This window comes from Lepus europaeus, chromosome 6, assembly GCF_033115175.1.
Source record: "Lepus europaeus isolate LE1 chromosome 6, mLepTim1.pri, whole genome shotgun sequence".
Lineage (NCBI taxonomy): Eukaryota > Metazoa > Chordata > Mammalia > Lagomorpha > Leporidae > Lepus > Lepus europaeus.
Genome location: NC_084832.1, coordinates 11133462 through 11146136, shown reverse-complemented (window position 1 = coordinate 11146136; position 12675 = coordinate 11133462). Strand labels below are relative to the sequence as shown.

Here is a 12675-nt window from a genome sequence, read left to right as displayed (position 1 = left end):
TGACTAAAAGACCTCTGAATACTTTTCAAGTTTGTAAAAGAAATAGATCATAGACATTTTCCTTTAAAATATTTTATTAAAATTCACTTTGATATTTGAACGCTCTCCTTGAGAAATATAAAATTAGGATGATGTGAATATTTTAATATTATTATTAATATTTTCTTCATTTACTTTCTCTCATTAACTTATTAACATCCAAGTAACTGCTCAGGGCCTAAACTCTGCCACAAAGTTGACCCCACGGCTCATGAGCCTGTCTTTATGCATTCCACTGAGTCCTGGTGCTTGGGGAGGAATAGCTCCTGGAATGAGAAAGGGCCCCACAGTGGCCAAGTCATGTTCTTCATAAGTAACATAGAGCAAGGAATGCTGCATATAATTTACCCATCTGCATAGACACCCTGTTTTGTAGTCCTCAGTGAGAAAACCCCAGGATATAGATGGCTCTTATTTTACGAGGTTGCTGTGTTCAGTAAGGTGACCCTGTACACTGAATTAATGAACGCTGCATCATCATTCCTCAGGAAAATACAAGCTTAGGTTCCTGCCTTTGGTCATAGTGTTTTCATCACCTCATCAGTGTATAACCTTGTTTTGTTTGTGTTTCTCTTTAAATTGACTTTATTTAATATTGTATTGATTCATTAACCCTGAGCTCATGGCCGGAAGCACCGTAACTCTTCCCTGAACGTAGATTATCAAGCATGTGTATTTCTCTACAAGGCACATCACTGCTTTTTAGAACTTAAGACTTGGGAACCCAGGACAGCACCTCAGTGCTATGCCTGAAAGCCTTTTAAACATGGAAATCACTCTCCCCAAAAGCACAACAGTTCAAACACATAGCCCTAACTATATCATGAAATGGACACTTGTTACCGGCTTGAAGGCAGCAACATGAAGACAGAACTCGGCCTTCTGTGACCTTGGCACGGAATGTGAATCTCAGCTCAATGTTTTCCACCATTGTCAACATGTTCTTGATGGCTGGGAAAGTTCTGTGGGTACTGACATGTGGAGGGCAGTCTGGTGCAGTACTTGAGACGATGTGGTTGAAGTCAGATTGGTGCTCTCCTGGCACTGTCAACTGACTACTTCAGGGAATTTATATGCCTTCCAATCTCATCTGTACAATGATGATAATAATACCTGTTTTGCCAAGTTGTAAGATTAAATGAGCTCATGAATATAGAGTACATAGGACAATACCTGGCACACAGATGTCTTATACATAAATTAAGTATTATTGTCATTATTACATACATATATAGAAAATTAAAACAAGATTTATTCTGATCTGTGACTTATCTTCAGTGGCTAGCAGGACAGCATGGATAACTTCTCTTTTCTGTTCTTTTTGCATTAAGCAGTATTTTTCTTCATTCTTAACCCTGAACTGCCAAGTAGAGCAGCAAATATCATCTGTATTGGGATTATTTTTAGTGGCTCCTGCTCAAGAATGTGCTGTCCATGGGGAAGCTTCCTGTGGCTCTGCCCAAATAAGACAGAGCACACTGGCTGTTATGATTCCTTAAGCCACACAGCATGTATCCTCAAAGTTTCCATATTTCTCGATCTATATAAAAATGTTTATCATTGAAAAAACTCTCCTCTTGTTTAGTAATGTCCTATCATGTAAATAGCACATCATGGTAATGAAGTCAGCAAATACTCATGGCACACACACCCCTGGATTGTTGTTTTTTTTTTAATCTGTGATATCATTCTCTCTGACTTGCATACTTAGAGACCTCTTGATTGGGTCTTAAGCCCATGAGCAGTTGCTCTATCTCCAACTATTCCACATGACTGTTTCTACCTGAGGTTACTAATGATTATTAGTTGCTGTGATCACAGGCATTTTTCTGATCACGGTGGTCATTCTGCATGGCCACTCTTTAAGAGTTGTAGCTAAACACCTCTGCAAGTTTTCCTCCTTGGGCCTTGGACACACCTTGGCACCTGTTTCTTCTCTTACATTTCTCATGATAACTTCGTTTCTTCTTTTTGTTTACATTCAGAGCTTACATATTCATTTTGGTGTTTCTTTAGAAATGGCTTCCAAGGGAGTGGGACAGTGTTCAGAGAAGCATGTGCTGAGTTTTAGGAGGGAAAAGGAGAGGAGTGATTTGTTCCAGGAAGACTTGAGGACTGGAAAGAACTCCTGTATGGTTGGAGATTAGAAAGTAAAGGAAAGGCAAGTGTGACATGTTTCTGTAATCCATGTTAGATGGTTTTGGGTTACTCAAAGTACAATAGAAAATCAGAGAAGGGATTTGAACGATGCAATAACAGATCATCCTATTTTAAAGTCATCAGATGACTTTCTGATGCTGGGAGAAGTATCTGTGTTCATGGGGTGAGTTGTCAGTGTGGATGACAGGAGATGAATCCCAGTGAGAGATGAGGTTCTAGATGGAAGACATCAGACATGAAGAAACTGGGTTTATGTAGGAGAAAGTTTTAGAAGCGATGTGGAAGACAAGCTAACAAACCCTTCAACCTGCTACAAAGGACTCCAACCCTGTATTTAATAAATTCTCAGCTTTGGTTCCCTGGAAACAAATGAATATGGGGAATGCCAGTGTTACCAGGCAACACTGTTCATGGCAATATTGACCTCTGGTTGGTAAATTTCAACTAGATCAGGAGGGATTATAAATGAGATAGGACAGCTGATGGGCATGCCATGCTTTTGGTTTACAGGCTCTGTAACTCTACCAGTATGCATGCCCCTGTGGTGTTACCAAACAAGGGTCACTGACCCTGATGCACACAAAGGCTGATGTATAACAGTAGTCTTCTGAAAAAACAAAGATTTTATTTGCATGGCTGATTAGCAATTAGATGGAAGGCATGGCTCAAATCTGTCTTCCCCATCAAGGACCTAGGCTAGGGTTTTCAGGGCAGGTAGGAAAAGCTGGCGTACAGAGGCACTAGCAAGGCAAATTCTGATTGGCAGGCATGGAATAAACACAGTTCATCCTCTTTTAGGGTCTGTTCTGAAACCAAGCTGGGTGGCTCTTGCTCTGAGTAACCTCCATGACCTCATGCCTGACACAGCTTCGGTTCCTGGCTTGGTGGGGGTCTCCCAATGTGGACGATTGGACATTGTGCACCTGCAGGGCCAAGGACTTGGTTCTGCTGACCCAGAAGACTTTGGTTCCTAGCTTGGTGGGGGTCTCCCAATGTGGACGATTGGACATTGTGCACCTGCAGGACCAAGTCCTTGAACAATTCTGCTGAGGAAACACTAGCTTTAAAGACACGATCAGACCTTTACCACCAGAGCTTACTGTGAGAGCAAAGGGTGGGAAAACCTTGGGAAAGGATCAGGAAATAGAACAGGTTGCTTTTGACTCGCAGAGGCATCCAGAGGAAACCTGATACAGGGATAGGCCAGTATCAGTGGGGTCCCTGTGAGCTGGGCTGCAGGGACCATTCAGAGAGACTTTGCTCCTGTGGGCTGGGAGGCTTCTTTTCAGCCAGGGAAGCCTTAACTTCCACGCGATGTGGACCTCACCTCCTGGCTTTGTGACCATGTCATCCGCAGAGAAGATGACCCCAGACGATCGTAGTGACTGTCATCCTGGCACACTGCTGCAGTGGCTCACAGCCACGCACGCCTGATACTGCCCTGCTGGAAGGATTTGGTTTCTGCTCCAAGCATCCATGTGAACACTTAGCTGAACTGAAAACAAGTCCTCCTCACTCATCGCAGGGTACAAACAGCACTTACAGAATTCATGACTGGATGAGGGGCAGGGGAGGCTCGGGGTGAATCAGAGTTTCTGGTTTGAGCAGTTAGATGTATAGAAGAAAACTGCTTTCGATGGACCAATGCACTCCATTTTATTGAAAAGCAAAGTGCAGAGGTACACAGAGATGAAGAAACTTTGTTATACTGTGATTTTGTTCCTTTGTCTGACATTCTTATTATGTTCGCTTCTTTCTGAGTAACTCCTTATCACTCTTCCATTTTTTTTTTTTTTTTTACCATTCTTCCAAATTATCCCTCTTAGGAAGTCCTTCTGAAATTGATTTATTTGCCCTCCCTACTGCAACACTTTCCTTATAGCATGATGACATTGTGGGCCATGTTCCTGGGCCTCTTCTCCTTGTCTCTGTGCAGTTCTCATGGACATAATCAATTTTCTCTCTCGCTATCTCATCCTCTTCCTCTCCCCCACTGCCTTTTCCTCCTCCTCCTCCTCATTCCCCATCTCTCTTCCTCTCTCTTTTCCTTCCCCTACTCAGATTACAGTATAATCAAACTTAGACTAAAGGTTGATGCTCAAGAACTTTCTTTGAATAATTGTGAACTAAGGGAATGAGAAACAAGGATATGGAGAGAAAGAGATTTCCTAGTTTTAGATGTGAGAATTCTTCAGGTTGGATTTAGTATTTGACATGCTTCATGAACAATTAATGTTTGGGTACACAGAAGTCAGATGTGAAGAGTTTAGACCTGAGAAATATGAATAGATATACAAAGGTGAAAATAATTTTTTATGGGGAAGTAATACATTTATCTTATTTTTTGGATCCAGGAATGTTTTAACTTTGCTTGAAACAATCCTAGGGAAGAATTTTTTAAAGCTCTTTTCTCATTTAGTACTAATAATATACATTATCTTGTTTTTGTTCATTGTACTTTGCTCATGTTTTGACATTAGGGTTTTATACAGTATTTTTAAGTTGATGTTTTCCCTTTTAACATTTATGAAACTAGAAAAGTAAAATATACAGAAATATAAATTACCCACAAACCTGACAACAAAAATATTTGATTAATTTTTGGTTTTCTTGAGGACTATACCTTGCAATAAAAATCTAGATTTATGAGTTTTCTTTAGTAATTTGGTATTGTTTGGAGAAAGTACACTTTCGGTGATACGTTCATTTGTTTGGTGTGAGCATGTATTTTTCTGCATTTTTATACAGGATTTAAACTAATAGAAGTAACCATTTCCTCTTGTGCTGAGACAGTGCCGTGCAGCAAAGCGAATGCCACCCTCCCTTTCAGATTGGCTGGGATTGGAATTCTTGGTGTGTTTCCTGTGAGTTGTGGTCACTTGACCAGGTCACTTGGTCTCTGTCCAGATTACCCTTGTGTCCAGTAAGGATGGTAATGCCCACCTTTGGGACCCATGGAAACAATCATGTGCGTCTGGTTTGTGTGCCAAGAGGACAGTCCGTGAATGCCTTGTATCTCTAGGAGAACGTAAATGTCTGAAGTGGCTTCTCCCTAATAGCACAAAACAAGATGCTCTCTGAAGTCTCTCAAACACACGCCACAAAGTGTTCGAGATAGAAGGTGGAATTCCTGCTTCAGGGAAGGAGTCTCAGCAGTTTTCCCAAGGCGTTTCCTCGCTCCATCACGTGGCAGCCAGTGGGAATGAATCTCGATTCATTCATGGGAGTGGCCACAGGACATCACTCCTCTCATTCGCAGAGTGACGATCACTAATTTGGGTGGTTTTTTTTCAGTTCACCACCACACACTGATCCATAGCTTCTGTGTCCTTGTGCATATGCGAGCAGGCTAAAACCCCGCATGTCAGTGTGTGACCAGAGAACCACTTGCAGGTCCATCACTCCAAATCAAGCCTCTCAGCAATTTAGCAAACACCCACAAATAGAACCCAAAACATCCACAAAGCCACTTCATCAGCAGGTGCATAAGAACTAGGAGCCAGTGTTTTTCACCCCCTTTCCTAACACTGAAATGAAAGATGATTAAACCAATTGTAGTGGGTTGGGATTAATTAGCAATTGTACCTGAAGGTGAAGGTAACTAATCTCTTGATTTTAAGCAGTTCAGTTTTGATTACACACATAGCACAACTTGAAAATTAGAGTCATAAAAACGACTAGCAAAAATGAAAATCAGTATTGAAGTAAGAGCATTTGTCATTTAATTAACTTAGTTATGAGTCATGTATAATCACCATAGGCCAGAGATGGACCACCTCCAAATATGTTTAATAACCACACTCCATGTAGCCTCTCGATGCATAGATTTGTTACAAGTCACTATTTAAAATTATGTACTGTCCAGACTGATAGTCCCTCACACTTATTTATTTTTAGATTACATAAGGAAGATACAGTCATGTGATATCTGATATGTGTTTAATTGCTTTAGCCTAAAAAAAATAATCAAAGACTCCTGCCCTATGCATATCCAGGGTGCACATAAGAATAGACTGTTAGTGCTCTTTTTTCTTTTCTCCCAGCTCCTGCAATAGCTGCCCATGAGTCCAATTGAAGAAACAAGGAGGGATAATGAAGAGCCACCACTTAATTACACAATCAGTTCACATTTCTTCAGGGACTTCTTTAGTTCTTAGCTGCAATTTGAAGGAAGTCGTGCAGACTGAGTATGATGGTGGTGATTTCAGGCACTGCTGCCTATTGTATGGAGGAAGACCTCTCTCTCAGGCCAGAACTGTCTTAGATGGACAGTACAGGCAGCGGGCTCTTATCTGTGAATTACATCTTAATGTCACAACCCTCTTTGCTGATCTGCAAGTGTATCAGTTGTGACTGTGGGATTGAAGGTAATTGAGACAGAGTTGCCATTTCAGGGATGAATGGGGTGCTGACCTCCTGAGCATCATCAGTGTCCCGAGACCCCTGTGTTGTCACTTCTGCTGTGCCCTACTCTTGTAAATTTCAACACATGTAGGCCTAGAGCTTAATCTTAACCTGTTCTCTGAGCATCAGATCTGTGTCCAACTGCTTACCTGACCTCACTCTTTCTATTCGTTTGTCTTAAGAGTATCTCAAATACAAGAGGTTCAAGACAGCTGATTGCTAGCCCTGACGCTTCCATATCTAATAAGTAGCCTCAGCAGAAATTAGCCCCTCCCTTCCCTCCCTACCACATTGGATCCAACAGTGTATCCCATAGGCATAGGCCACTCCACTACTATAGATCTTCATCCATTTCTCTGTATGTTCGCTGCCACCACCCAACTTGAAGACTCCATTGCCTTCTCTTGGACAACTGCAGGAGCTCTCTCTTGTTCCTGTTCTCACTTCCTCTGCACACACTTTAATATGTCACACCCAGTTACTAAAATGAATTTGCAGATTGAAATGACATCACTCTCTTTCCTATTTCCTGTTCATCTTAGAATAAATTTAAACTTTGAGCCAAATATACATAGTCTGAAGTTTCATTCCTCAATAGTGCTCCAATTTCACTGTTTATTCGAATTGTGTACTAGTTGTTCTTCAAACATTCCCCTTATTTCATTGCCTGTAACATACCATGCCTGCGTTTTGTCCCCAGGACTCCTTGTGGAGTTTTATAGCTCTGTTCCTAGGACACCAACTATCTGCTTCCTTCTCATCCCTTGGTGTCACTGAGCCCTTTCCTGACTACCCTGATTAAAAGTGTTCTCTATGATGAATAGACCAGCATCATCTTTAACTCTGATAATTTTAGGATATCTGTTTGCTTAATGTTACTTGTTTTCTCCAGTAGAGGACTGTAAGTCCATGAAGACCCTGCCAACACCTACTTTAATCACTGTTATATCCTAAACTGCTAATACAAGGTCTGGTATACAAAAAATATTTATTAAATTGATGACAATTACTAGAGTTTACAAAGAAGAGATCATTGCAAGTTGTTTTAAGTCATATACATGAAAAACCAAAACATTTATTTTTAAAAAAATATTTAGTTATTTATTTGAAAGAGTTACACAGAGAGAGAAGGAGAGGCAGAGAGAGAGAGAGAGGACTTCCATCTGCTGGTTCACTCTCCAATTGGCAGTGACAGCCGGAGCTGATCTTAAGCCAGGAACCAGGAGCTTCTTCTGGGTCTCTCACTTGGTTGCAGGGGCCCAAGGACTTGGGCCATCTTCCTCTGCTTTTCCAGGCCATAGCAGAGATCTGGATCGGAAATGGAGCAGCTGGGACTCGAACCGGCACCCATATGGGATGCTGGCACTGCAGGCGGTGGCTTTACTTGCTACACCACAGTGCTGGCCCCAAACTAAAACATTTAAATACCAATACATTTTGAAGATAGCCTGGGTTAGATGCCAACTTAACTTTGCAAAAGGCCATGATAAGTGATCCAATAAATCAAAGTACCCCATTTCCTTGAGTAAAAATTGTATATTGAATTACTTTTTGTGAGGAGTCATTGACTTATTCAACGATCTCCTAAAATCATTGCTATCCCAACCCAAAGGCAGAATGTCTTCCTCAATGATAGAGATTAAATTATTCTGATTATATCAGATTGATAACAGTTCTTACCAACCCAAGGCCATTTAGAAACGTAAGCATTTGAAAATGTTCTAACTTCATGGGACTGATAGTAGGAAGAGATTGCATTTTCTTTCTTTCTGTTTCCTGTATCCCATATTCTTTGTTAAAAATGGACAACGTTAACTCCTTATGGAGAATTACGCTTTAAGTTGACTTAGGTTTAATGGAGAACTCAAGATGTAATCAATTTAATAACTATTCATTGAGTAGATAGCTCTTAGGGGATACCAATGCCCTCAGTTAAGACTGCCCTAAAGGAGGTAGAATAAAACAGCTACTTAAGGACTGTCCATTGCCCCTTTTTTAAAATTTTTTAAGGATTTATTTATTTATTTGAAAGTCAAGAGTTACAGAGAGAGAGAGAGGTCTTCCATCCAATAGTTCACTCTCCAGATGGCTGCAATGGCTAGAGCTGCACTGATCTGAAGCCAGGAACCAGGAGCTTCTTCCAGGTCTCCCACATGGGTGCAGGGGCCCAAGGACTTGGGCCATTTTGTACTGCTTTCCCAGGCCATAGCAGAGAGCTGGATCGGAAGAGGAGCAGCTGGAACTAGAACCGGTGCCCATATGGGATGCCGGTGCTTCAGGCCAGGGCATTAACCCGCTGCGCCACAGCGCTGGCCCCTGTCCATTGCCCTTGAACAATAGTGAATTAACCAGATGACCTGTAATCATATCCTGGAATTGACTTAGAGCTCTCAGTTTGAATCTGGGGGTGGGAGGGGAATGAGAAGGGTATTTTGATAAAGGCAGTCACAGCCCACTGCAACTGTTGTTGCAATCCATGATGTCTAAGGCAATATGCTTGGCACTCTGAAGACCACAGTGCTGACTCAAAAGGAACTCCTAGTCTCACAGAATTCACAGTCACATAATGAATTCATTTTACAACTATATATCACAAGATAGAAGGAAAAAACGTTCCACAGGAAGTAAAAATAAAGTAGTATGGAACTTCAAAAGAGGGGTGGTAAGTGTCACTTGTGGGTGTTAGGAAAGTCTTCAGGGGGGTGCAGTAGCTTTTCTTGAGATTTGGAGAATAAGGAAAGCATTCCTGCACTGGCAAGAACACTAGGTCAGCAAAGTGTGAAAAATGTACCAGCGACAATGAATAGGCCAGTTTTCTTGAAGCAGAAAGGGAAGGATTAAGATATTAAGAGGCTTTGTCTAGAGCCTAAAACAAAGACAAAAGTAGGTGAACTTCATGCCATAGCATTAGGAAATCATGTTGGACTGGAGAGATCATGGATGTGATGTGAGTACTGTTGGTTGTAGATGTATGGGTTCAGTTCTGGAATCTTTGTTCCATTATTCTGTGTGTTTTTATGCCAGTATCATTCTATTTTGGCTACTGTAGCTCTACAGTATGTCTTGAAGTCAAGAATTGTTATGCCTCCTGCTTTGCCCTTTTTTCCCCCCCCAAGATTGCTTTGGCTGTTCAAGGTGTTTTGTGCTTTCATATGAATTTTAGGATTAACTTTTCTATTTCTATGGATATCAAAGGTCTGTGTGCTAATATAAGTTGAAATGTGAGATGTACTTCCAACAAGATTTAAGTACTCTTTGAATTAGAGGAATAAGGGAGAATCAAATGTGGTTCAGATATTTTAAGCTGCTCCACTTGGAGGAGAATCTTGCCATTGAAATAAATGCAAAATACAAAAGAATAACTTTTGATAAGAAAATCATACACATAGCTCTGGAAGTATTAATTGAGGATGCCAACAGAACACAAAAGTATGGGATAATGGGAGTGGAACTTGAAAGGTATTTAGGGACTGGAGATACAGCCATACAGTAGTTGTGATTATTAGAAATCCAGTAATTTGGTGAATTTTTCAGTGGTAGATGAGGTATTTAAGGTATTATTACATTCTTAGAATTTTATCTTTGAACTATATGGAATCCATTCTCTTTACATTAATATCACATTAACATGAGAATTATGTTGTAGTAATCTTTCATTTGCTGTGACTCTAAGAATCTAACGTATTAATAAATTCCTTAAAAAACAAAAATAAATAAAAGTTTAAAAGTTTATTAGAAGAAAAGACAAATAGTGGGATGAGAACAACATTTATCAGGTCAAAAAAATGGTAGAAGAACAGAAATAAAGAAGGAGTGCTGAAGGAGTAAGAAGAGTGTGGTATTATGAAAAACAGTAGAGAAGATACTTTTAAGTAGATGGAAAGCATCCGGGAATGTCAAGTGTATACTTTCAAATGACAGGAGATAGGAATTCAAATCTGCTAGGTGTCACATTATCTGAAATGAAATCTAGAAGTAATGTGACAATGGAGAAAGTGTGGGTGTTTAAAATCAAAGATACTCATGTCAAATTCTGATCCCATGTGATTGAACAATGTGGCTCAAAGTGAAATCACATCATCACTCTAAATGCCTCCTCTGAGGATCAGTTTTCTGACTGTACAATGGGGATAATACTGGACTCAGTAGGACTGTGGTAAGATTAAATTTAGTGCATCACTGTGTAGATAAGAAGAGGTTGTTAGAAAGAGGTCTGTTAGCATGAGAGGCACTTCAAAAAGCTTGCAGAAAAATAGTTAAAAGAAGCTCATTTTGGTGGAAGGATTTTGAAATACATGTAGGGTTTTTTTCATACTACACATTTTCTGTGAAACTTTTGAAGACTCACATGTTACCTCACTTTTGCACTTGTCTCTCATTTGCTTTCCACTAACTTCTTGATGATCCTGTGTTATGGACAACTGTTTCCTGGGTTCATAGGTGGTTGTGTTAAATTAGTCACAACAGTGAATTACCAGTATTTAAGCACTGGCCATTAATCCCTCCTTGTTCAAGCTGAGTGTGTGAGGGTGTGAGTAGGTTGAGCAAGATTTACTCTTGAAGGCCCTAGCAAAGTCGGTGCTCAGGTGAGAGGCTAATCAGTCTGAATGAAGGTGTCTCCCTGGGAGACAAGCAGGGACCACAGTCTCCGTCACGCTTGACTTCATATCCTTTAGTATCTAGCAAAATGTTCTGTTCATAACATGTACTCAGTAAATCTTGGCCAGGCAAACATTTGATTCAGGGACAGCTGGCTGGAAGCCATTGCACATAACAGGAAAATGATTAAAGCACTGAGTGGAAACAAGAAATGAAGATGGAGTATGATGTGTTCTAATGGAGAATTGGTGGCAAACATCTGGACAGGTATGTGTGCCCATGTAACTGTCACAAATGCCATGTTACATGTACAGCAAAAGATCAAAGATCAAAAGACCTTGAAAGTCAGGAGCCAGTGTCAGAAACGAAAAGGAAAAAACAAAGAGCCAAACGTCAACGTGTGCCTCGTGCTGTTCTTCACTTTCATACAATAATTGAGAGGCAGCATCACCTACCCTTTTATCTGCCCTTATTATGTATGTAAAGAAGGGCAGAGGTAAAGTAGTATGATACCAAATGCCATTTGTAGGAACGCTGACCTTTTGTTTCCAGTAGTGAGCAGTGGGAGGGCTGTTAGTAAATGCTGCAAGCGATGGTAACGTGATCAGCCTTGCAAATTGGCCGGGATGTCCTGATGTGCACAGTGGAGAATGTGCACAGTGAGATGCCATAGTGATAAAAATGCAAATGGGGGAATATATGTGGTATCAAGGAAAAATGGTATAATTCTGCTTCCAATTATTTCAACATTTCTGTCTCTTAAGTCCACCTTCTGTGCGACATCCAAATTTAAGCTAAAACTATTGTGAAGTTCTTTTAAATCATGACATGTCCAATTGCTTATTTGGAAAGTGTGCTATGGTTTATATATTTGCTAAAAACTGATTCCATTGGTTATTTACTCATCTCCTCCTAACTACCGCTGGCGCCTGCCTTGCAGGTCATGGCACATGCTCCTGCGGCCGCTGCGTGTGTGAGACAGGCTGGTTCGGAAGGCTCTGCCAGCATCCGCGGAAGTGTAACCTAACAGAAGAACAGAGCAAGAGTCTGTGTGAATCAGCAGACGGGGAATTGTGCTCGGGGAAGGGTGAGTATGTCTGCTCGAGCCTGGGCTGAGTTCCTGTGCTGACACATGGTTTGTTCAGCGGCAAGTAACAGACATCTTTCCCAGATTGAGTCTTGTGTGAAAGCAAATGACTGTGTTCTTCCTCTGCCTGCATCAAACTGGAAGCTTGAAAATCAACTCCATACAATTTGGGAGCTCAGAGAGTGGAATAGTGAGAGAGGGCTTCTCAACAAGGTCATCAGGCACGTCAATGCAAAAATAATTGCTGAATGAAATATAATTGATGCTTTTAGAAAGAATAAGAACACCAAAATATGGTAAGCACCAAAAGGACCCCAAAAAAGGCAATGTATGATTGCCAAATTCACCTATGAAATAACACAGCCCAGAAATGCAGAAAAAAAGAC

General features: G+C 40.8%; 1 protein-coding gene across 1 annotated transcript in view; it reads left to right on the top strand.

Annotated features, from left to right (window-relative positions):
- The window catches only part of ITGBL1 (integrin subunit beta like 1), a 273833-nt gene that overhangs the window by 254163 nt on the left and 6995 nt on the right, over nt 1-12675 (top strand). The window contains exon 9 of the mRNA XM_062195263.1: nt 12143-12289. Coding sequence (XP_062051247.1) covers nt 12143-12289 — 147 coding nt within the window. The remainder of the gene's footprint in view (nt 1-12142; nt 12290-12675) is intronic.